Source organism: Hemibagrus wyckioides, linkage group LG01, assembly GCF_019097595.1.
Source record: "Hemibagrus wyckioides isolate EC202008001 linkage group LG01, SWU_Hwy_1.0, whole genome shotgun sequence".
Classification (NCBI taxonomy): Eukaryota; Metazoa; Chordata; class Actinopteri; order Siluriformes; family Bagridae; genus Hemibagrus; species Hemibagrus wyckioides.
Genome location: NC_080710.1, coordinates 31,103,280 through 31,126,750, shown reverse-complemented (window position 1 = coordinate 31,126,750; position 23,471 = coordinate 31,103,280). Strand labels below are relative to the sequence as shown.

Genomic DNA, 23,471 nt, shown 5'->3' with positions numbered 1-23,471 from the left:
TGTCACTCTCTCTGTTACTCTGTTACTCTCTGTCACTCTGTCTCTGTTACTCTGTTACTCTCTCTGTCACTCTCTCTGTTACTCTGTCACTCTCTCTGTCACTCTCTCTGTCACTCTCTCTGTCACTCTCTCTGTTACTCTGTTACTCTCTCTGTCATGCTCTGTCACTCTCTGTTACTCTGTCACTCTCTGTCACTCTCTCTGTTACTCTGTTACTCTCTGTCACTCTCTGTTACTCTCTCTGTTACTCTCTCTGTCACTCTCTCTGTTACTCTCTGCCACTCTCTCTGTTACTCTGTTACTCTCTGTCACTCTCTGTCACTCTCTCTGTCTCTCTCTGTTACTCTGTTACTCTCTGTTACTCTCTCTGTCACTCTCTGTTACTCTCTCTGTTACTCTCTCTGTCACTCTCTCTGTTACTCTCTGCCACTCTCTCTGTTACTCTGTTACTCTCTGTCACTCTCTCTGTCACTCTCTCTGTCTCTCTCTGTTACTCTGTTACTCTCTGTTACTCTCTCTGTCACTCTCTGTTACTCTCTGTTACTCTCTCTGTCACTCTCTCTGTCACTCTCTCTGTTACTCTGTTACTCTGTCACTCTCTCTGTTACTCTCTGTTATTCTCTGTCACTCTCTCTGTTACTCTGTCACTCTCTCTGTCACTCTCTCTGTCACTCTCTCTGTTACTCTCTCTGTTACTCTCTCTGTCACTCTCTCTGTTACTCTGTCACTCTCTCTGTTACTCTGTTACTCTCTCTGTTACTCTCTGTTACTCTCTCTGTCACTCTCTCTGTTACTCTGTTACTCTCTCTGTCACTCTCTCTGTTACTCTGTCACTCTCTCTGTTACTCTCTGTTATTCTCTGTTACTCTCTCTGTTACTCTCTCTGTTACTCTGTTACTCTCTCTGTCACTCTCTCTGTCACTCTCTCTGTTACTCTGTTACTCTCTCTGTCACTCTCTCTGTTACTCTGTCACTCTCTCTGTCACTCTCTCTCTGTCACTCTCTCTGTTACTCTGTCACTCTCTGTTACTCTCTCTGTTACTCTTACTCTCTCTGTCACTCTGTCACTCTCTGTCACTGTCACTCTCTCTGTTACTCTGTCACTCTCTCTGTCACTCTCTGTTACTCTCTGTTACTCTTACTCTCTCTGTCACTCTGTCACTCTCTGTCACTCTGTCACTCTCTCTGTTACTCTGTTACTCTCTCTGTCACTCTCTCTGTTACTCTGTCACTCTCTGTCACTCTCTGTTACTCTCTCTGTTACTCTTACTCTCTGTCACTCTGTTACTCTGTTACTCTCTCTGTTACTCTGTCACTCTCTCTGTCACTCTCTCTCTGTCACTCTCTCTGTTACTCTGTCACTCTCTCTGTCACTCTCTGTTACTCTCTCTGTTACTCTTACTCTCTCTGTCACTCTGTCACTCTCTGTCACTCTGTCACTCTCTCTGTTACTCTGTTACTCTCTCTGTCACTCTCTCTCACTCTCTCTGTCACTCTCTCTGTCACACTCTCTGTCACTCTGTTACTCTCTCTGTCACTCTCTGTCACTCTCTCTGTTACTCTGTCACTCTCTCTCACTCTCTCTCTCACTCTGTCACTCTCTGTTACTCTCTCTGTCATGCTCTGTCACTCTCTCTGTTACTCTGTCACTCTGTCACTCTCTCTGTTACTCTGTTACTCTCTGTCACTCTCTCTGTTACTCTCTCTGTTACTCTCTCTGTCACTCTCTCTGTTACTCTCTCTGTTACTCTCTCTGTTACTCTGTTACTCTCTGTCACTCTCTCTGTCACTCTCTCTGTTACTCTGTTACTCTCTCTGTCACTCTCTCTGTTACTCTGTCACTCTCTCTGTTACTCTCTGTTACTCTCTGTTACTCTCTCTGTCACTCTCTCTGTTACTGTTACTCTGTCACTCTCTCTGTTACTCTGTTACTCTCTGTCACTCTGTCTCTGTTACTCTGTTACTCTCTCTGTCACTCTCTCTGTTACTCTGTCACTCTCTCTGTCACTCTCTCTGTCACTCTCTCTGTCACTCTCTCTGTTACTCTGTTACTCTCTCTGTCATGCTCTGTCACTCTCTGTTACTGTCACTCTCTGTCACTCTCTCTGTTACTCTGTTACTCTCTGTTACTCTCTCTGTTACTCTCTCTGTCACTCTCTCTGTTACTCTCTGCCACTCTCTCTGTTACTCTGTTACTCTCTGTCATGCTCTGTCACTCTCTCTGTCACTCTCTCTGTTACTCTGTTACTCTCTGTTACTCTCTCTGTCACTCTCTGTTACTCTCTCTGTTACTCTCTCTGTTACTCTGTTACTCTCTGTCACTCTCTCTGTTACTCTGTTACTCTCTGTCACTCTCTCTGTCACTCTCTCTGTCTCTCTCTGTTACTCTGTTACTCTCTGTTACTCTCTCTGTCACTCTCTGTTACTCTCTCTGTTACTCTCTCTGTCACTCTCTCTGTCACTCTCTCTGTTACTCTGTTACTCTGTCACTCTCTCTGTTACTCTCTGTTATTCTCTGTCACTCTCTCTGTTACTCTGTCACTCTCTCTGTCACTCTCTCTGTCACTCTCTCTGTTACTCTCTCTGTTACTCTCTCTGTCACTCTCTCTGTTACTCTGTCACTCTCTCTGTTACTCTGTTACTCTCTCTGTTACTCTCTGTTACTCTCTCTGTCACTCTCTCTGTTACTCTGTTACTCTCTCTGTCACTCTCTCTGTTACTCTGTCACTCTCTCTGTTACTCTCTGTTATTCTCTGTTACTCTCTCTGTTACTCTCTCTGTTACTCTGTTACTCTCTCTGTCACTCTCTCTGTCACTCTCTCTGTTACTCTGTTACTCTCTCTGTCACTCTCTCTGTTACTCTGTCACTCTCTCTGTTACTCTCTGTTATTCTCTGTTACTCTCTCTGTCACTCTCTCTGTTACTCTGTTACTCTGTCACTCTCTCTGTCACTCTCTCTGTTACTCTCTCTGTTACTCTGTCACTCTCTCTGTCACTCTCTCTGTTACTCTGTTACTCTGTCACTCTCTCTGTTACTCTGTTACTCTCTCTGTCATGCTCTGTCACTCTCTCTGTCACTCTCTGTTACTCTGTTACTCTCTCTGTCACTCTCTCTGTTACTCTCTCTGTTACTCTCTCTGTTACTCTGTTACTCTCTCTGTCATGCTCTGTCACTCTCTCTGTCACTCTCTGTTACTCTGTTACTCTCTCTGTCACTCTCTCTGTTACTCTCTCTGTTACTCTCTCTGTTACTCTGTCACTCTCTCTGTTACTCTCTCTGTTACTCTCTCTGTTACTCTGTTACTCTCTGTCACTCTCTCTGTCACTCTCTCTGTTACTCTGTTACTCTCTCTGTCACTCTCTCTGTTACTCTGTCACTCTCTCTGTTACTCTCTGTTACTCTCTGTTACTCTCTCTGTCACTCTCTCTGTTACTGTTACTCTGTCACTCTCTGTTACTCTGTTACTCTCTGTCACTCTGTCTCTGTTAGTCTGTTACTCTCTCTGTCACTCTCTGTTACTCTGTTACTCTCTCTGTCACTCTCTCTGTTACTCTGTCACTCTCTCTGTCACTCTCTCTGTCACTCTCTCTGTCACTCTCTCTGTTACTCTGTTACTCTCTCTGTCACTCTCTCTGTTACTCTGTTACTCTCTCTGTTACTCTCTCTGTTACTCTCTCTGTTACTCTGTCACTCTCTCTGTCACTCTCTCTGTCACTCTCTCTGTCTCTCTCTCTGTTACTCTGTTACTCTCTCTGTCACTCTCTCTGTTACTCTGTTACTCTCTCTGTTACTCTCTCTGTTACTCTGTCACTCTCTCTGTCACTCTCTCTGTCACTCTCTCTGTCACTCTCTCTGTCACTCTCTCTGTCACTCTCTCTGTCTCTCTGTCACTCTCTCTGTTACTCTGTTACTCTCTCTGTTACTCTCTCTGTTACTCTCTCTGTTACTCTCTCTGTTACTCTGTCACTCTCTCTGTCACTCTCTCTGTCACTCTCTCTGTCACTCTCTCTGTCACTCTCTCTGTCACTCTGTTACTCTCTCTGTTACTCTCACTCTCTCTGTTACTCTCTCACTCTCTCGGTTACTCTTACTCTCTCTGTTACTCTCTGTCACTCTCTCTGTCACTCTGTCACTCTCTCTGTTACTCTTACTCTCTGTTACTCTTACTCTGTCTGTTACTCTGTCACTCTGTTACTCTGTTACTCTCTCTGTTACTCTTACTCTCTCTGTTACTCTGTCACTCTCTCTGTCACTCTCTCTGTCACTCTCTCTGTTACTCTTACTCTGTCTGTTACTCTGTCACTCTCTGTTACTCTTACTCTCTCTGTTACTCTGTCACTCTCTCTGTTACTCTGTTACTCTCTGTTACTCTTACTCTCTCTGTTACTCTGTCACTCTCTCTGTCACTCTGTCACTCTCTCTGTTACTCTTACTCTCTCTGTTACTCTTACTCTCTCTGTTACTCTGTCACTCTCTCTGTTACACTCTCTTTCACTCTCTCTGTTACTCTGTTACTCTCTCTGTCACTCTCTCTGTTACTCTGTTACTCTCTGTCACTCTCTCTGTTACTGTCTGGACCAATTACTATATCGTATTTAGATGTTCTGTAGATATCGAGCTGAAAATTGTGATGTGTCTTGGTTTTCCCTCTTTCTCTCACTGTGTGTGTGAGATGTACAGTAAGCTGTGTTTCTTCCTCCTGGTTTATAAATAGCAGTGTGCAGTGTTGACAGGGCTTTCATCACCGTGCACTGTAAAATACTGCCTTCGTTTTTCACACAGCGTCATCACCATCCTCTGTTCCAAATCACTGCTGCACACCTTCCTCTCTCTCTCTCTCCCCCCCTACCTCCCTCTCTCTCTCCCCCTACCTCCCTCTCTTCCTCTCTCTCTCTCCCTCCCTCACCCTTTCTCGCGCACTCTCACTCGTTCTCTGTTATCGTTTGTTCTGCCTCAGAAGGTACATATACACACACACACACACACACACACACACACACGTACTTGAACCACATAAACTCCAAATAAACCCACACTTTTTTTCAAAAGTACTCTATCACTTTTCCTTCGAAGAGAATTTAGCAGTGATAAACATCATAGCTGTACTGCAGAGCACCATACGGCTAAAAGTTTGTACCCCCCCAGTACGGGTTTTTCAGTATAGGTTTCCCAGTACATGTTCTCCACTTTGATCTCTAAGTTCTTTGGCATGAGTCTGCCAGTACGAGCTCTCTAGTACGAGCTCATTGGCATGTATAAGTACAAGTTCCCCTGTATGGGTTCTCCACTCCATCAGATTGTCATTGTTGAAATTGTTTAACTTTTCCACAACTGCAGGAAGAAGCAACTCCCCAAAATCGTAACCTTCACCTTCACACCTTCATGGAGCTCAGGGGCTTTGTGCACAGCTGCATTGTCATGCTGGAACAGGGTTCGAGTCTCTTAGCTCCAGTGAAGTAGAAATCTTCATGCTATAAAGATGTTCTTGGCAATTGTGTGCTTCAAACGTTCGGAGATGAACCATACAACCATTTTGTTTTTCACGTCAGCGTCACCATTAAACCAGCCATTTGTATAATTTTTGACTATAAGGCCGCTGTTGTGAGTCCATCACTCGCCTCACACCTCGTTCCATCTCACCCGAGACGGCGATGTTGTGATATTCGTCGTTTTGTCACCTTCATGATTATTTACGATGCTTGTTAAAGACACCTGCAGGAAATTCACATCCTCACACATTACCTTTCCATACAGCTCCGCTTATTCCGAGACGCGTGCTTATTAATGCGTAATCTGATTTTCTTAAGCCAATTCCGCCCGAAGGCCGTGTACATCGACTGTATTAAATGCCTCTTTTTGATTTACGAGCCTTATTTTCCTCTCTCCGTTCCCATTTCCTGGAAGCTTTGCTTTGGGTACGAGAGTTAAATTAAGAGCTAACAGCACAGCCAGTGTTTGTTTATGAACTTGGTTTTTCCCCAGCGGGCATCGTATCAGCTCGGTCTAACAAGTATGGCGCGGGCGAATATGTTGCCATGGTGATGCCTGCCTCGGTGGGTTGCGCCGTTAGCGCTCATCGTGAAGCAGAGAGAGAAAGAGAGAGGGACGGCTGTGAGAAAAGAACGAGAAGTAGAATGGAGCGAGTTTGAGAGATGGGTTCTTTTTTCTGAAGTTCTTTTGTGATTGTGGCCATGTTCGGATTTCATCCTTAATGCCAAAAAATGACTGGATTTATCGATTTTAAAATTCTCTTTAAAGTGTATTTGCGATTCTGGCCGGATTCTCGTCGAATAAAAGCGTGATTAGTTTTGTATTATGATTAGATTTGATAGCACACAACACAACCACAAGAAATTGTTCTAGTTGGCAAATCTGCTGTGGTATAAGAGGAATAAATCACTTGCAGACAAAATAATCAACGTTAGGGTGATATCTCAAGTGGTTAAGGCTCTGGGTTGTTGTTTGGAGGATTGAGGTTCAAGCTCCACAGTTGGGCAATTAAACAAGGCCCTTAACCCTCTCTCTGCTCCAGGGGGCTGTATCATAGCTGCCCCTATGCCCTGACCTCAACTTCCTCAGCTGGGATATGTGAAGATAGGAATTCCACTGTGCTGTAATGTATGTTTGGTGGTAATAAAGGCTTCATGCCCTCAGTTCTTAACAGTATCTCCACTGCTTCATGGATTGTTTTCCTCTAACAGCACAACCCGTTTGTTTTGCTCGTTTATTTATCGATTTATTTTAACCAATGAGTGAAATATTGCTCATTAAAACGCTTCAGCTCTCACTTCTATTACCTCCAAAGCTTTTTACTGGGGAAAAAAATTATGCAAAAAACTGAATCTATCCATCTCCCTGTTTTAGAGCCGAGTGCCGCTTACATGTGTTCTGCCAATTAAATTATCTTCTCATTGACCTGAAAATGTTACATAACGCACATTATTCAAATCCCAGCGTTTCCTGGAACGCAGCCCAGCCACTTCGCCAACAATTTAAACACAGAGTCATAAGGTTGGAATTTAATGATAGTAGTAGCACCACAGGGCTTCCTTACAAACAAATTCATCATAACATGAGACGCCAGGGGAAAAAAACAATTATTTAAACTAAGGTTTGAAGTGGGTTTTTCAATGGATAAAATCGGTTGCATTAGGTTGGTGTTTTGTTTGGCATTGCAGGAGCTTTCATGGCTGTTGAAGAGGAAGTTTCAGTTTCACTGGAACCAGATAGCGCCTCACATCCTGTTCCTGAAGAACCGAAACAGTCTCCATCAGGTGGGTGATTAGTTTTCTATTCGCTGACACACTCCTTTGTTTTCCTCGCTTTCCTTTCACTCTGCTTCAGTGCTCAATTCAGTCCAGGTTCCTCTGGTCACTTTAAAGGCCTGGTTTCTTGTGCACAGAGTTCCTGATGATGTCCACTGAATAGCTGACCCTTGACCTTACATCATTGTGGTCATTTTCTTCTGTTTTGAGAACATATTTTGTACACAGTATTGGCTGTACACAATAAATGTTCTGTGTATGTGGTCCACCACAAGCTTCAGGTCTTCAGGTCATAGCTTTTCTTAGGTCCACTAGATCTCAAAACGTTCTGCAATCTTGGATACTGGTGCTATTGTAGGTGAAGATGAAGGTTTAAGATGTTTCCACTTTGAGCCCATTGTGGTGTGGATGGGGGGAGAAAAAGGTTTAAATTTGACCCTTGTTTTTGCTGACCAGGCCTTTTAAAAAAATAAAAAAATAGATCTACACTTTTACTCCAAGCATAATCTCAACTAATCTAGCTAGCTCCATGTAATCAATCCTTTTGCGCTCATCTGATTAATAGAACTGTGTGAATTGGCTCAAGATTGGACATAAACTCTGTAAAACGGTTCTTAGATATTCTTATAAAATGTTAAACCTAGATCTCTAAGGAATTTTGCTCAGTGCCTCTGGGTGTTTTTTTAGTAGAGTAGCTGTGCTCTACTGAGCTCTTTCTGCATCTATGACTGCAAAACCGACTTAATGATGCCTTTTGCTAATTGACTCTTAAAAAAGATATAAAACTAAAGCCTTACTCAGTTTGAGCTCTAAATCAAGAGTGTTTCCTTATCACTGGATTTCTTTTAGGACACTAAGACACTAATGGAGCCATTGAGGAGACCTTTATTTAAGAGGTTCAATATGTTCTACCCTACTCTGAATATCTCTGAAGTCACATTGCGAACCCTGAAGTATTCTCTGATTCGACTCTCAGGGCTCCACATAGCAAAGCGTTTCATGAAGAACCCCTTTAGAACCTTAATAACCATCTTAGGATGGTTGTTGCCTCACTGGGACTATTTGTAGAAGTATATTCTCAATAATGTGTATTAAAATAGTCTGAAATAAAATGGTCTAATTCCCTTGTCTTGCCTCTTTTTCAGCTGTAGAACCTGCTCAGGAGATCCAGGTGACTGTTACTTTGACAGAGGGCTCGTCTCCTTTAGCATCTCCACTCACTTCCCAGTGTTGTGCTGCTGTGGTGGACCAAGATGACGAGGAATCGCATGATGCTATCACACCAATGGAAAATGGCAAGGAGCAAGAGATCATGCCCGAGCCAGAGCAAGTCGTGGTGGAACCAAATATGGTGGATGCTCCAAAAGTTCTACTTACTTCACCTACCAAAGAATCCCACCCTGAGCCTTCCCCATTGCCCATGGAGGAACCCATGGATTTGGGTACTTCAGCTCCAGTTGAGGAAACCGTTCAAGACTCATCCATGAGCTTAGTAGAGGATGTTGAGCAGGATCTGGAGAAGGAGCCAGAGCTGCGGAAGACGCCGCAACCGGAGGAGGCCAAGGAGGAGGAAGAGGAGGTGGCATCTGAGCCAGCTTTGCCTGAGGAGGTTAGCGTTACACTAGGTACAGAGAGCAGTCCACCAGTGGAGATGGATACTACTCCTGGCAGCGAGCTCAGCTTCTCGGGCTTCAGCTCTCCTGCCACGGAAGACAAGGTATCAAGCCTTAAGCGCTCTCCAGCGTTTTCTCCAGATGGCTCGATCAAGCTCTGCCAGTCACCCTTCTCTACGGAGGCCTCACCCAGAGAGACACCCACTCATGGCCACAATACGCCTGGATACAGCCCGGGTGTTTCCCCAGCTGCGTTCTTCCCCCTCACCCCAAAGATCGGGATGGGCAAGCCAGCCATCTCCAAGAGGAAGTTTTCTCCAGGAAGACCCAGAGCGAAGCAGGTAAGTGTGATCAAACCGAGATCCTCATTCTGCTTCATGTTTTTGATAGATCCTCAGCCCCTGATTCAGCTTTGCAGCTGCGTGGTAATTATTCCTTTGCACAGTCACAATGATTAGTGCCAGTGTGGAGGGTATATTAATTAATGTCGAAAAAGCGCTCGCTGTTCTTGTGTCTCTCTCTCTTTCTCTTTCTCTCTCTGTCTCTTTCTCACTTTGCTTTTCTCTCTCTCGCTCTTGCTCTCCCTCTTTTGCTCTCATTCTCGGTAGCACCCCACCCCCCGAGCACCCCGGCACTCCTCCCCATCCTCACTCTAGAGTGCATAACTCTGAATAACCCCTCAGAGTAGGGGGATGGGAATTGGCTCTGCTGCCAAGGGTTTGATGCTCAGGGAAAATAAAGGAGTCTTTTTGGAGGTGTATAATTCGGATCGCTGTTCACTGAGCTGGAAAGCACGGCACAAACCCATTTCCACTCCGAGCTTGGGAACAGGGAGGATGCTGAGTGCTCTTCTTTTAGGACCGGCCAAGCCATCAGAAATTGAAAATTAAACTTGGCAACAAGGAATCCCCTTGCTTGATTTCTCCCTAACCTCGATTTCAGGGGAAAAACCAAAGATTAGTGGTTGTTGTTTTCAGGTGTCTTGTTTGAAAACGGTGTTTGACTTGGAGAAAGGTTTTAATTTATTTGATCAGCTCTTTTGTGGCTGTGTGTATAGTCCTTGATGAGAATTGGCGAGTATGGTGAATCTCTCCCTCCTTTTTCCTCTGCTTTTCTCTAGAGGATGCTCCTTCCCAGTCTTGTGAAATTTAAAGGGTGGTCACCTCTTGTGGGGTCCAACTGGGATTTCCTGTTTGGTGTGTGTGTGTGTGTGTTTGTGGCTACGTGCACTCCCCTGTGTTCTCATGCGAGTGTGTGTTGCTGGGCTTTGGGGATGTGTGAGCGAGGAAGAGAGTGCCTCAACACGTTTTGTTGTGCAGATGAGATTCTCCCCCACTGACTTCCTTTGTAATGTCCAGAGGAGCCTGAAGTTTATTTTGGAGACTGAATCTTGAAGAGCGATCTTCTTTTATTGCGTACTGGTTGCGTCATCTACCTTTTATAAAGCTCTTTATTGTTCAGCGCCATTTCTAGATACTTAATCTGTTGATTCGTGCCAGGCAGGGGCTATTCTACCATCAGAACCTTAACTATTACGAAACTCTTACCAAATTTGCGCAATTTACGAAATCCTTCGTGTTCCAACACCTCGTCAGCTTATATATCCCGATGAGGGGTTATGCTAGCTCATGAATCAAACTTTTGTGCTAACGACCAGAAGTTCAGATTCCGGGATTACGTTGCTGTGAACCTATTGAGCTCGACCTTTAACCCATAGCTAATTCAGGCTTGTGTACTACGGCTGAACCTTCCCTTTGCCTTTAACTTCCTAACAAAGCTGTCCTGTGTGTTAAGTGAAATTCTCATGGCTTTGGTTGTAAAGCAGAAAAACCCAAATCGTCATGGTCCTTCTTAGGCTGGTCATTTGCTAATTCCTGTTTACTAGCTGGCTCTTCCCTAGCATGCATAACCTACTAACTGGGGAAGGGGAACGCTAGCCCATAAGCTTAGGCCATGTCCACACTAAAACTTTATTATTTAAAAACACATTTTTTTGGCCTTCCATCCACACTGAGACGGCATTTTTAGTCAAAGAAAAAGCGTGTGGTTTTGAAAACGCTCTGCAAAGTGGATAAATTTGAAAATGCGGTTTTCGCGCCACAGTGTGGACTGTGTAAACGGAGGCTCTCGAAAACAATGCCGCATTTTTAGTCATGTGATGCAGTCATGTGACTAATTCGTCTAATTTCCTCAACATATTGCTGTGACGTTTCAAAGAGCCAGAAGGTAAATGAATCGGGTCGAGCCGTCTTGCGTTTCCCTCATGTGCAGTACAGGGGCATAAGCGTTTTCAGACGTTGGATGACCAACTTTTGGGAAACAGTTGAAAACGATAATGTGGATGCTGAACGTTTTTAAATTTACCCGGATTAGCCTGAGTATCGCACTGAGAGACGGAACACGATGACGCCATTCCTCCAGCCTATAGCACAAGATCGCTTTTGCGCCCTAGGTCGTAACTTCATCGCCAACATCATGAACGCTTTTCTTTAGCAAGCACATTTTAAGCTATATCTTGACTTAGCTTAAAAACGGATCAAGACAGTTTATTCTTGAATTGTTCATTTGAATCGTAATACAAATAAGCATCTTTATTTGGGCTGTATTTGTTTTCTTCAGTCTTTAGGGAAAACAGAACCCGTTTCCAGAAACCAAGGTGAACCTGAACGTCACGTTGTTTCGAGTTGTTTTGTTCGATTAAACAGCGTGTGTTAATCTGACTCAGATGGTCAAAATGTACACAGTAGTTCAAGCAGCAGGTCAAACAATAAAGAAGACAAGTTTCAGGCCCTCAGCTAAAGTAGCTTTTTACACTGCTCTTAACCCCGGGTTCTTGTCACTCTGAACCCCGCTTCTACCCCCAGGTAGAGGAACGTCTGATCCACACGTGTCATTTAAAAGCAGGGTTATGAAGCAGGTCTTTCCCCCGAGGTTATGAGACTCAGGATCAGCGGCTTTTCCAGTGTTAACTCCACATCACAGTGCTGGAGGTGTTACAGTGTGAAACCACGCGCTGTTAGAATGGTACGGCTAGTCAATTAGCAACAGACAACCAATCAGAAACTGAGCAGCGCCTCTGTGCCTCGCATCAGGTGAAAACCAGGACGTAGCGACACTTAACAAAAACGACTCGGTAGATAGAGTCAGGAGGCAAAACACCCGGAAGTGCGCGCCGTAGCGAGGGGGAAATACGTCACGCTGAAACATTAGCGGAGATCGGAATAACCCAGGATTTCATTTAGTCAGGGATTACACTGAACTGTGTAAAGCCTGAAAAAGCTCACACTAATAAGCTATATAATGATGCTAGATTGAGAAGGTCGGTTTAGATACCTGAATGTTTTCCTGAAGGTTTTAAATGATGAAGTTCTCCTAAAGCTCCTGACCCTGAACACACTTCTCCATGATTGATTGCTATCACAAATAAATCGAATCATTTTTCCCCTTTCTCGGATTTACCCATCGCCCAGCGTCTCCTCCCGTATCTTTACTGTACTTGCTGCTGTTATTGTTTAGTTAATGACTTGCACAATTACTGTATTCACAAACGTTTTTAGCGCTACAGTACATTTTATCTTTTAATGAGGTTTTTGTTTTGTATCGAAGCGAACGTTTCTGTGTTTGTCACTCGGAGAGAGAATTGGAGAAGAAGAATCCGTCTCTCAGTCCTCTCTTCTGCTGCTTCCTGCGCTCCCTCGTTATAATAATCTTTCATGCGTTCAGTTGCATAAGAGCCAGATTGGAATTTAATGGAGAAAGTGAGACGGATAAAAAGATGGAGCGAAACTTTCCCCTTGTTCTGCTTTTGCATGGCTGTTACTCAGCATCATCATCATCGAATCCTTCATCTTTCTTTCTTTCTTTCTTTCTTTCTTTCTTTCTTTCTTTCTTTCTTTCTTTCTTTCTTTCTTTCTTTCTTTCTTTCTTTCTTTCTTTCTTTCTTTCTTTCTTTCTTTCTTTCTTCTGTGTATCAAATCTGCTGCTTTAATAATATTAACTGGAATGCTCCTGACTAATCCCCATCCCACTTAGGTACCTATTTTTTTTGTTTGTCTGCATGTTTCCTCTTCTCTTATAACCCTTTTAAGTCGCATTATGTACACACAGTGAGTTTAATGGTATGTCATGTTTTATTAAGTGCCTGATATGATTTGTGAGTTTGGGACAAATCCGTACGATTCGAAAAGGCATGTTTATTGAATTTTTCCGTGTATTATATAATTTCCACAACCCCCCGTGCCGATTGTGTTACAGAGCGTAATTACACAGCCGTGCCCCGATCATCTCGTTAACGAGCTAAAATCTCCCCACGGCGCTTCGTAGGAAAGAAATTCCCGTTTGCTCGGCATGTTCATCGCGCCGCCGTCACGCTGGCACAATCACGCTTGTTTAGTAAACACGCAAATAGATTGCTGACGCTGCCATGGCGACGAGCTGACACTCGATAACGAGGAGCATCGTGTCGAGTGTTGAGTGGATTTAAGCCTCGCCGGCCTGCTGGCAGCTCGCTGCGCCCGGAAAGAGTGACTCAGCCCCATGTACTGTTTCACTCTGGGGACAAAATTACAGTAACTCAACAGCCAGCACCAGATCACTCCGAGTCGGAGTTACCACATCACTCTGGAGGCAGATTCAGACTCGCTCTTTCAGAGGTTTTTAGGCTGCTTTTACACCTTTTCCTACATTTAAAAATAAAATGTTAAATAAAACATTTATATCAATTTGATAATCAAATTAAATTTATTTATTTATTTACTTGTCAGTTTTAAGTGTGTTAAAAAGCTAAACGAATAAAAAATACAAAAACAACCAGTCAGAGTCAAATAGAGTTTTCACATCTTTTAATTTAAAAAAAAAATTTATTTAATTTTTTTTAAACATTTTTTAAAAAACAATGAATTTTTTAAATGTTTTTGGCTGCTTTTACACCTTTTACTACATTTAAAATAAAAATAAAATGTTAAATAAAACATAAATTATCAATTTGATAATTGAATTAAATACATTTATTTATTTGTTTGTTTGTTTGTTTATTTATTTGTTAATTTTAAGTGTGTTAAAAAGCTAAACTAATAAAAATACAAAACCAAACATTTATTTATTTTTATTTATTTAATTTATTATTTATTTATTATGCATTTATATATATATATATATATATATATATAAAATACTTTTTATGGTTTTGGCTGCTTTTACATCTACATTTCAAATAAAATAAAAATGTATATAAGATTAATACATTTATTTATTTGTCAGTTTTAAGTGTGTTAAAAAGCTAAACCAATAAAAATACAAAAACAACCATGAAAGCCAAATAGTTTTTTATTTTTTCTTATTTATTTATTTATTTATTTATTTATTTATTTATTTGTCAGTTTTAAGTGTTAGAAAGCTTAACTAATAAAAATACAAAAATAAACTTGAAATCAAATAGATTTTAATTTTATTTATTTATTTTTTATTTATTTATGTTAATTTTAAGTGTGTTAAAAAGCTAAACTAATAAAAATACAAAAACAAACATGAAAGTCAAATAGTTTTAAATGTTTGTTTGTTTATTTTTGTTTACAGCATGATTTTGTTTATAATCTGAAGAGATTTAATCTGCTCCCAGTAATGAAGTTGTTATAGTAAATTGATAAGGAACATGTCAGACCTTTGATAAGCTCATTAGGAAAAATTAGTCCTTTGAGTTTTTTTAAAATTATTATTATTTTGCGCATTTTATCCCTTGTGCAGATTTTTCCCAAGCTCCTAAACGATATTGTTTGCATTTATTTTCTGTAATGCCTGTATATGCCTGCATAATTATTTATTTAATTTTTTAACATGCCTGCAATTTTGCTGTTTTTTTTTGTTGGATTCATCATTTGGCTGTGCTTTTTTTTTTTTTTTTTTTTTTTCCTGTTCACTATTTTATCCCACTCATCCTCCCACTCCTGACCTCTCCCCCTCCTCCCTCCTCCGTCCCGGTTCCCGGCTCTGCCATGTCCCTCAGGTTGGATGGAGCAGCCGTTGTGCCGTAAGCTCCCCGTCCTGGTCTCCGGAGCACTCAGAGGCCTCGGACGGCTCTAAGAACCAGCAGCAGCAGCAGCAGCAGGGCGAGCTCGTCTGGACGGCCAGACTGGTAAATGAAGGGCTGTGGAAGTGGGCGGAGCTTGGATTACAGAGAGCAGGGCAGGGGCGGGTCGATATTTCGCAATTGCTTCTGGTGTTGTATCTGCTTTTGGCTTGTGAATAAATTAAGAGTCTGACGGTTTTGACCAACAGCTGGAAATGTGACCTTCAGGGATGCAAAGTGTGTGGGTCCAGTGAACTCAAGTGAACTTTTTAATGCAAATGACACGTTGAGCAATTTGGAACGAGGGACGAAGGGTTTTACTATTTGGTTCTACGTCCTCGTTGCTTTTTTGCATTTTTCGGTCTGAACGATTTCTTCAGTTTCGTTTTTGTGACTCAAACTTGTCTCGGGTTTTGTCCCTTGTCTCGAGTCCTCGGGTTTTAGGTTGACTCAGTCGCATGTCAGGCGTAGATGATCATACACACAAACGTAACATCAACTTCCCTTCTGGATTTTCAGTTGAAATGTGAAGACCTTGGTCAGATTTGTTTTTTATGCGTTCAGCAGCTATCATACTAACCTTGCGTAACCGTGGCAACCAGAGGTAAAGTTAAAGATGGAACACGGCAAGCAGGGACGAGCGGTTCGAGAGATTCGAGCAATGCGAGACTTGATTAGTTAATAAATAATGGAGTTAATGTGTGTGTGTGTGCGTTTCACAGTTAGAAAGCACCAGAAATGTGTCGGTAAGCGCTAGCATTTTCTTAAAATCACGTTCAACCTTGAGTTGTGTAATAATCAGTGAGTGAAAGAGGTTACCAGGGTTGCCACATCTTCGCTAATTTCCCCCTTTTTTTGACTTGAGGCTTTGAACCACAGCTTGAGGATTTAAAAGATGATAAAATAAGATAGAACTTTATTAAACCAGAAAGAAATTCTTTTGCCAGAGATTGCTTGAGATTAAACGAGAAATAAATGAAATATAAATGAAATGTATACAAAAGTCCAAAAAAAATGGGCTAGGAAACTAAGAACATATTGCACATAATAAGATATTGCTTATTATTATTAGTAGTAGTAGTAGTAGTAGTAGTAGTGAGTGAGATGTGAAACATTTCTAGTTGCCAGTGATTGTGTAGTGCTGAGGTTAGGGAACTGTCAGAGATGGAACTGCTGACGCTGGTTTAAGCTTAATTACTGATACTATGTGATTCAGCACCGATTCAATTCGATTCATCACTGATATGATTCAGTTCATAACCAATATGGTTCGATTCATCCCTTGTACGATATATATAGATACTATTTGATTCTCCATCGATACAATTAATTTCATTACTAAAATTATTCGATTCCTGACCAGTGTGGTTCGATTCAACTTTGATGCAATTCGATTTCGCACCAATGCGATTTCATTCATCACTGATACGAATCGATTCAGCACAGATACGGTTTGATTCTTCACTGATTCTAATTGATTCAGCACTGATACGAATGGTGATTCTGTATCATCACTGATACAAATCGATTCAGCACAGATACGATTTGATTCTTCAAAAATACAATTAATTTCATCACAAATATCATTTGATTAATGACGGGTATGTTTTGATTAATCACTGATACGAATCGATTCATTGCTTATAGGAATTGATTCATTATTGATACAAATCGATTCATTACTGATACGAATCGATTCATTACTGATACGAATTGATTCATCACTGATACGAATCAGTTAATTACTGATACGACTCAATTCATTACTGATACGAATTGATTCATCACCGATAGGAATCGATTCTTTACTGATACGAATTGATTCATCACTGATATCAGTCAATTCATCACTGATGTGAATCGATTCTGCACAGATATGGTTCAGTTCTTCACTAATGCAATTAATTTAATCATGCATATCATTTGATTCATGACATATGTTCGATTCATCATTGATACAAATTGATTCATCACTGATATGAATCGATTGATCACTGATATGAATCGATTCATTACTGATATGAATCAATTCATCACTAATATGAATAGATTCTGCACAGATATGATTCGATTCTTCACCGATATAATTAATTTAATCACAAATATCATTTGTGACCAATGTGGTTTGATTCATCTCTGTAATTTGATTCGGCACCAAAGTGATTTGATTCCTCATCGATTCATCACGGCTGTGATTCAGTTCAGCGCTGATGCTATTCGATTCATTACTGATACGATTTGATTTAGTACTGGTACAATCTGATTAAGTTTTACATAACGTGATGTTTATGCTGTAGATTCACGACCCTGACGTCTCGTTAGGTCTGGTTTCAAAACTCTGATCTGATTTGATGTCGGAGAAGATCCGAGCGACGTGATGAATCCGTGTCCGATCGCTCGGCTCTGATTCTGATTACTGCAGCTCTGTGTCTTCGTCTAGACGTCTTTCGCCTTTGTCGTGTCGTTAAACCTGAACAGAATAAAGTGCAAGTTATTTATTTATTTTTTAAGATTGTTTATTAAATCCAAGCATCTTTTATTTAATTGGCGTTAGTCCTCCTGGGCTGGAGACAGCGGCTCGCTTACATGCGGCACGGACGCCGCTTTGTTTGTGCGTCGGAGTCGCGGCTTAATCCAGATATCGATTGAAGTCTGCCATCATTAATTCATCAATTCTCTAAACTGTGCTCGGATTAATCGAGGCGAGACCACACACACACACACACACACACACACACACACCTCTCTCCTTCTGCTCTCTAGTGTTTTGAATCCCATAAGGACAACAAGCACAAATCTAATAATGATTAAATAAACACCAATTCTTAGATGTCACACTTCAGATCAGTCAAACAGAGGTTTACATTAATGCTCTCGTTACCATTAACGGTATTGTTACTATGGTAACAGCATATACAAAGGGACAGAGGGACGGTGGACGATCCACTCAGGTTTTTTCGTCAATTAAAAGCAGACGTCTGTGAAAACTGTCCGTATTCGAAGAGCCTGGAATACGTTCAGTACGTCTTCTCCTCACTTCCCTTCATCTCCTTCTCATAGGGGAGGAGCCGGGACAGGAGGAAATGATGCAAGGAGAGGAAATGAGGAAGTGCAATTAAAGAAACCAATGTCCATCGCTTATCTTCCCGCGTGTGCGTGATAAAGCGGCTGCCACGCCTCTCCCAAATGAGTTCCCTGCTCGATACGCCACGTTTTCCGTACAATGCAATGCAATGCAACACAATGTGATACAAGGAGCTTTAGAAAGAAATGCATGAGGGAAGAAGCAGAAAATAAAACATGTCAAAGAAATTCTATAAATAAAATTCTATAAACAAACATAAATGCTAAAACAATCAAACGAACAGTAAAAGTGAAGGTTACAGTTATTTACGCTGAATATTTAAGCTGCAAGAGAGTGATAAAAGACAAAAAATAAATAAATAAAGCAACTTTAATATCTTTAAATCAGGGGTGTGAATCTCCTACATTTATACAATACCATTTGACGTCACAGTGTACAGTAAACACTACAGGAACAAAGCAGTTACACTGGTAACCGTTGCCAAATATTTCAGTTCACTACTTGTCTGATTTGATTCAGCTCTGATTCTATTTGATTCGGCACAGATGCAGTTTGATTCATCACCAGTATGATTCAATTCATCACCAGTAATCTTCGATTCACCGCCGATTCGATTTGATTCGTCACTAATATGGATTCGATTTGGCGCCAGTGCGATGTGATTAGTCACTGATTCATCGATTCATCACAGATGCTGTTTGATTCGTCACAGATTCAATTTGATTGATCACCAATATGATTTGATTCATCACTGAAACAAATCGATTCCGCGCCGATTTGAATCGATTCAGCACCCTATACGATTTGAATCTTCACCGATTCAATTCAGTTCAACAATATCATTTGATTCATGACCAGTATGGTTAGATTCATCAGTGATGCAATTTGAGTTGGCGTCAGTGCAATTTGATTCATCACTGATGCAGTTTAATTCATCACAGATACAATTTGATTCATCACTGATGCAGTTTAATTCATCACAGATACAATTTGATTCATAACTGATTCGAATTGATTCATCACTAATACGAATCGATTCAGCACAGATACGATTTGATTCTTCACCGATACAATTCATTTCATCACGAATATCATTCGATTCATGAGCAATATGTTTCGATTCATCACTGATGCAATTCGATTTGGCACCAGTGCGATTTGATTCTTCATCGATTCATCACTGATCCGATTGATTTAGTACTGGTACAATTTGATTAAGCACCAATACGATTCGATGCAGTTTAATTCAGCACCGGGTTCATTCTGTTCATCTCCGCTGCTCTTCAGTTCAGGTCCGGTTTGAGGTTTGTGGACTTCTGAGGGTCGAGTGATGAATTTTGTCCGATCTTTGCATAACTACAGCGCCTCTAAGTTTAGAATGAACAGAATAATCAGATGAGTGGCACAAATCCAAGCTGTTCATACATCTGCCTCCATAGAGATCTGTGTCAGAAGTCAAAGCTAAAAATGAGAATGAGTTGGTGATGTGAATGAAGCCTCTCTCTCTCTCTCTCTCTCTCTCTCTCTCTCTCTCTACTTCTCTCTCTCTACTTCTCTCTCTCTACTTCTCTCTCTCTACTTCTCTCTCTCTCTCTCTCTCTCTCTCGCTTTACTTCCCCCCCCCTCTTTACTCCCCCTCTCCCTCTCTCTCTCTACTTCTCTCCCTCTCTCTCTCTCTCTCTCTCTCTACTCCCCCCCCCCCTGTCATACACGTGAAGGATTTTACAGCAGGCGTTCACGCTTCACCGCGTCTTCTCTTTTTCCTCCATAATTCATTTTTGCAGAAATTAGCTGCAGACTGTACAGGCGTCAGAGTGCACCTCTTCCTCCTCTTCCTCCTCCTCCTCCTCTTTCTCGAGCCGTCTCTCTAAATGAATTTGACGTTTCCTGTCTTGAGTGGGTAATTATCTGGGAGGAAGCAGGATCCGGGCCAGAGCCTCAACTTAGTGACATGTGCAACGCAACGCGATGCCATCAGATGCAGATCAGGCTGGTAGGAACAGGGCTGTAACGTAAACCCAGGGCCGGAGTAGTGTTCTGCTCAGATGAGCTGGAACGAAGCCACACACACGCACACACACACACACACACACACACACACACAGTAGTTATCTCCATTATCTGTTTTGGGACCCTGAATAAATTTTGGTGCTGGTTGTTTTCTTAATCGTCAGTGTGGTGAAATCCCTTCACGGATTTCCTCCTGAGTCCTAGAGTCCAGATACTCTCAGAGATGGAGAGATGGAGAGATTTAGCCACAACAGTCTCCGTGGTGATTTATCAGGACCATCAGTAAACTGGGATGGGTGGTTCCTGGTTTGGAGCAGGGTGGAGCTTTCAGTAACCAAATTAAAGATTGATTGTGATAAATGTTTATTTGTAATTGTGGGTTTTTTTTGTTTTGATTGTAGGCACACTCACACACACTCACACACACAGTAAAGCTCACAAATGCAGTTTGTTCTTTCATTCTGCACTGTCACGGTACTTTGTTGCTAACTGTAGCTGGGAATATTGAGTAATTTTTCCCTCCGTTTTTCCTGTCGTTCCTCTCTCAGGGCCGTGGATCAGGTTTTCCCGGGCGGAGACGTCCTCGGGGGGCTAACCTGTCTGGCCGAGGGGGCAGAGGACGATCCCGAATGAAGATGGACAGCAACCTTCTGGTGACCCCTGGGGTACAAATCTCATCATCATCATCATCATCATCGTCCTCCTTACATCTATTTGCACACATTAATAATAGAGAGCTCGGGTTTTCTCAGCAGGCAAAGCACTCACATTCAGACTCACCACTCGGACTCATCATATACTCACCACTCGGACTCATCATATACTCACCACTCGGACTCATCATATACTCACCACTCGGACTCATCATATACTCAGCACTGAGACTCTGCACTCATGACTTGGATTCAGGACTCACCCCTCAGACTCACCACTCACCATAGACTCAGTACTCAGACTCACTCCTCAGATTTAGAGAGTTTTTATTTCTCTGGTATTTATTCTTTTCTCCTGTGAGAGAGATTTGTTTTGGATTTCCGCGTTCTCTCAGTAAACACGTGTAGGATGTGTTAGGTTTAGATACTGATACACACACACACAACACACACACAGCACACACACACAACACATACACTTTACTCTAGTTTTAAAAAAAAAACCTTTAGAAGATCCCATGTTAAAAAAAAAGGAAGAAAAATGATATGAAGAAAGTACTGAAGCAGCAGATTTTATGCTAAACATATTTGCATCTTAATATTAAAAATCGCAATTAATATTAAAAATCGTAAATACGCGCACACGCGCGCGCACGCAGCATCCAGCCGTCAGGTGGAAATAATATTGATGAAGTTATTTACATTTCACTCTCACACACCAAATGTGACGTCATACTGCAGGAAATGAGGATAAATGCTAAAGTGTGTGTGTGTGTGTGTGTGTAGGTGAATTTTCTTGAGACTCCACATGTGGTGAAGGAGGAAGAGGAGAACAGCATGCACAATACAGTCGTCATGTTCTCCAGCTCCGACACCTTCACACTCAGACAGGTGTGTGTGTGTGTGTGTGTGTGTCATTGTGTTTGTCATTTGTGTCATTGTGTTTAGTATTAGAAATGTGTGTCCTTTGTGTGGTTGTCGTTGTGTACATGATTTGTGTGTCATTATGTTTGCTGTTGTGTACGTTGTTGTCTGTCACACAGTGTGTGAGGTGTGTGTGGGGGGGGTGTCGTTGTTGGTCATTGTGTTTGTTGTTCATGTCATTGTGTTTGTGTTGATGATTTGTGTGTTGTTTGTGAAGTTGTATCTGATTTGCCAATTTATGTGTTAATGTTTGGTCATTACTGTGTCATTATAGTGCTCATTGTTATTGTCTGTCTGTCTGTCTGTCTGTCTGTCTGTCTCTCTCTGTCTTTGTGTGTTTTCTTGTTGTTTGTCACTGTTAGTGTGCAGTGCTGATGCTTGTAGTGACTTGAGTTTATAACTCAGCTTTGTGTGTGTGTGTGTGTGTGTGTGTGTGTGTGTATGTGTGTGTAAGCCTGAGGTTTTCCTATGTTAGTAATATGAGTCTCTCTCTCTCTCTCTCTCTCTCTCTCTCCCCATCTCTCTCTCTCGCTCTGTCTCTCCATCTCTCCCTCTCTCCCCCTCTCTCTCTCTCTCTCTCTCTCTCTCCCTCTCTCTCTCTCTCTCTCTCTCTCCCCATCTCTCTCTCTCGCTCTGTCTCTCCATCTCTCTCTCTCTCTGTGTCTCTCCATCTCTCCCTCTCTCTCCCTCTCTCTCTCTCTCTCTCTCTCTCTCTCTCTCTCTCTCTAGGACATGTGTGTGGTGTGTGGGAGTTTTGGTCAGGGAGCTGAGGGCAGACTCCTGGCCTGTTCTCAGTGTGGTCAGTGCTATCACCCGTTCTGCGTGAGCATTAAGGTAACATCATTTCACTCTCAATCTGCCTCAGAGGCTACGCACACGCACACACACACACACACACACACACACTATTTAATATCATCATATAATCAGTTATTCAGCTCTGCACCCTGTGACTATGAGGCTCTTATTTACAGCTTTATGTCCTGGAACGTATTTTGCTGAGTACTGAGTATTCTCGCGTGTGCGTGTGTGTGAGAGATTACTCACCTGAGCTGCTCATAATGCACGTGATTAATGAGAGCAGGTCCGAGGTTTAGGTTCGTCTCTTTCCTGTCACTGACCCTTACACAGTGGGTTTATTCCTCTGGACGCTGCAGTAATCCCATCAGACCCTGCTCCTCATCTCTCCACATGATACACAGATGTTTCCAGCTGCTGAGGCTGAAAGCTCATTATTGGTCATTAAAAGAGTAACATTATGGACAGTATCAGTGGTGGAGGATGATGGCTCTGTGGAATAGTGTATAGAGAGAGGAAGGGAGTTTAAAGAACTAATTTTCTTTCTTATTTTCTTTATTCTATTGTGCTTTACTTGTTTCTCCTTTAGTTCTATTCTTCCTTTCTTCTCTCACTGATTCCCTCTACTCTTTTTTTTCCTTCCTTCCTTCCTTCCTTCCTTCCTTCGTTAATTCCCTTCCTTTGTTCTTTCCCTCTATACTCCTTCCTTCCTACCTTCCTTCCTCCATCCTCTGTCCTTTTTATTCCATTTTTTCTTACACATTTCCTTTACTCCTTTCTTATTCTCTCTTCTATTCTGTCCTTTTTCCTCCATCCTTCACTTATTTCCTTATATTGTCATTAAATGTTTTTAAAAGAATTATAATGAATAAAAGTTTGAAGAACTCTACACTGTAACTCTGTATGGTTTGGAGTGTGAAGTTCTCCATCTTCTCAGAGGAACTCTGTGGAGATGAAGGTTTGAGGATGGACGTGTTCCAGCGGGGAAAATTTCTCTTTTCACACACGTCCACTAATCTGTAAATAGCAGCTGATCCTTGAGGAAACACCTCAGAGAC

The 23,471-nt window shown here is 41.9% G+C and overlaps 1 protein-coding gene across 7 annotated transcripts in view; it reads left to right on the top strand.

Annotated features, from left to right (window-relative positions):
- The window catches only part of kmt2ca (lysine (K)-specific methyltransferase 2Ca), a 199,228-nt gene that overhangs the window by 100,936 nt on the left and 74,821 nt on the right, over positions 1 to 23,471 (top strand). For 6 of the 7 annotated variants that reach the window (XM_058395335.1, XM_058395317.1, XM_058395343.1 and 3 more), the window contains exons 13-18: positions 7,180 to 7,275; positions 8,412 to 9,220; positions 14,881 to 15,009; positions 20,587 to 20,703; positions 21,478 to 21,582; positions 22,345 to 22,449. In XM_058395335.1, the coding sequence (XP_058251318.1) occupies positions 7,180 to 7,275; positions 8,412 to 9,220; positions 14,881 to 15,009; positions 20,587 to 20,703; positions 21,478 to 21,582; positions 22,345 to 22,449 (1,361 nt within the window). The remainder of the gene's footprint in view (positions 1 to 7,179; positions 7,276 to 8,411; positions 9,221 to 14,880; positions 15,010 to 20,586; positions 20,704 to 21,477; positions 21,583 to 22,344; positions 22,450 to 23,471) is intronic. The other variant, XM_058395324.1, reaches the window with a different exon arrangement.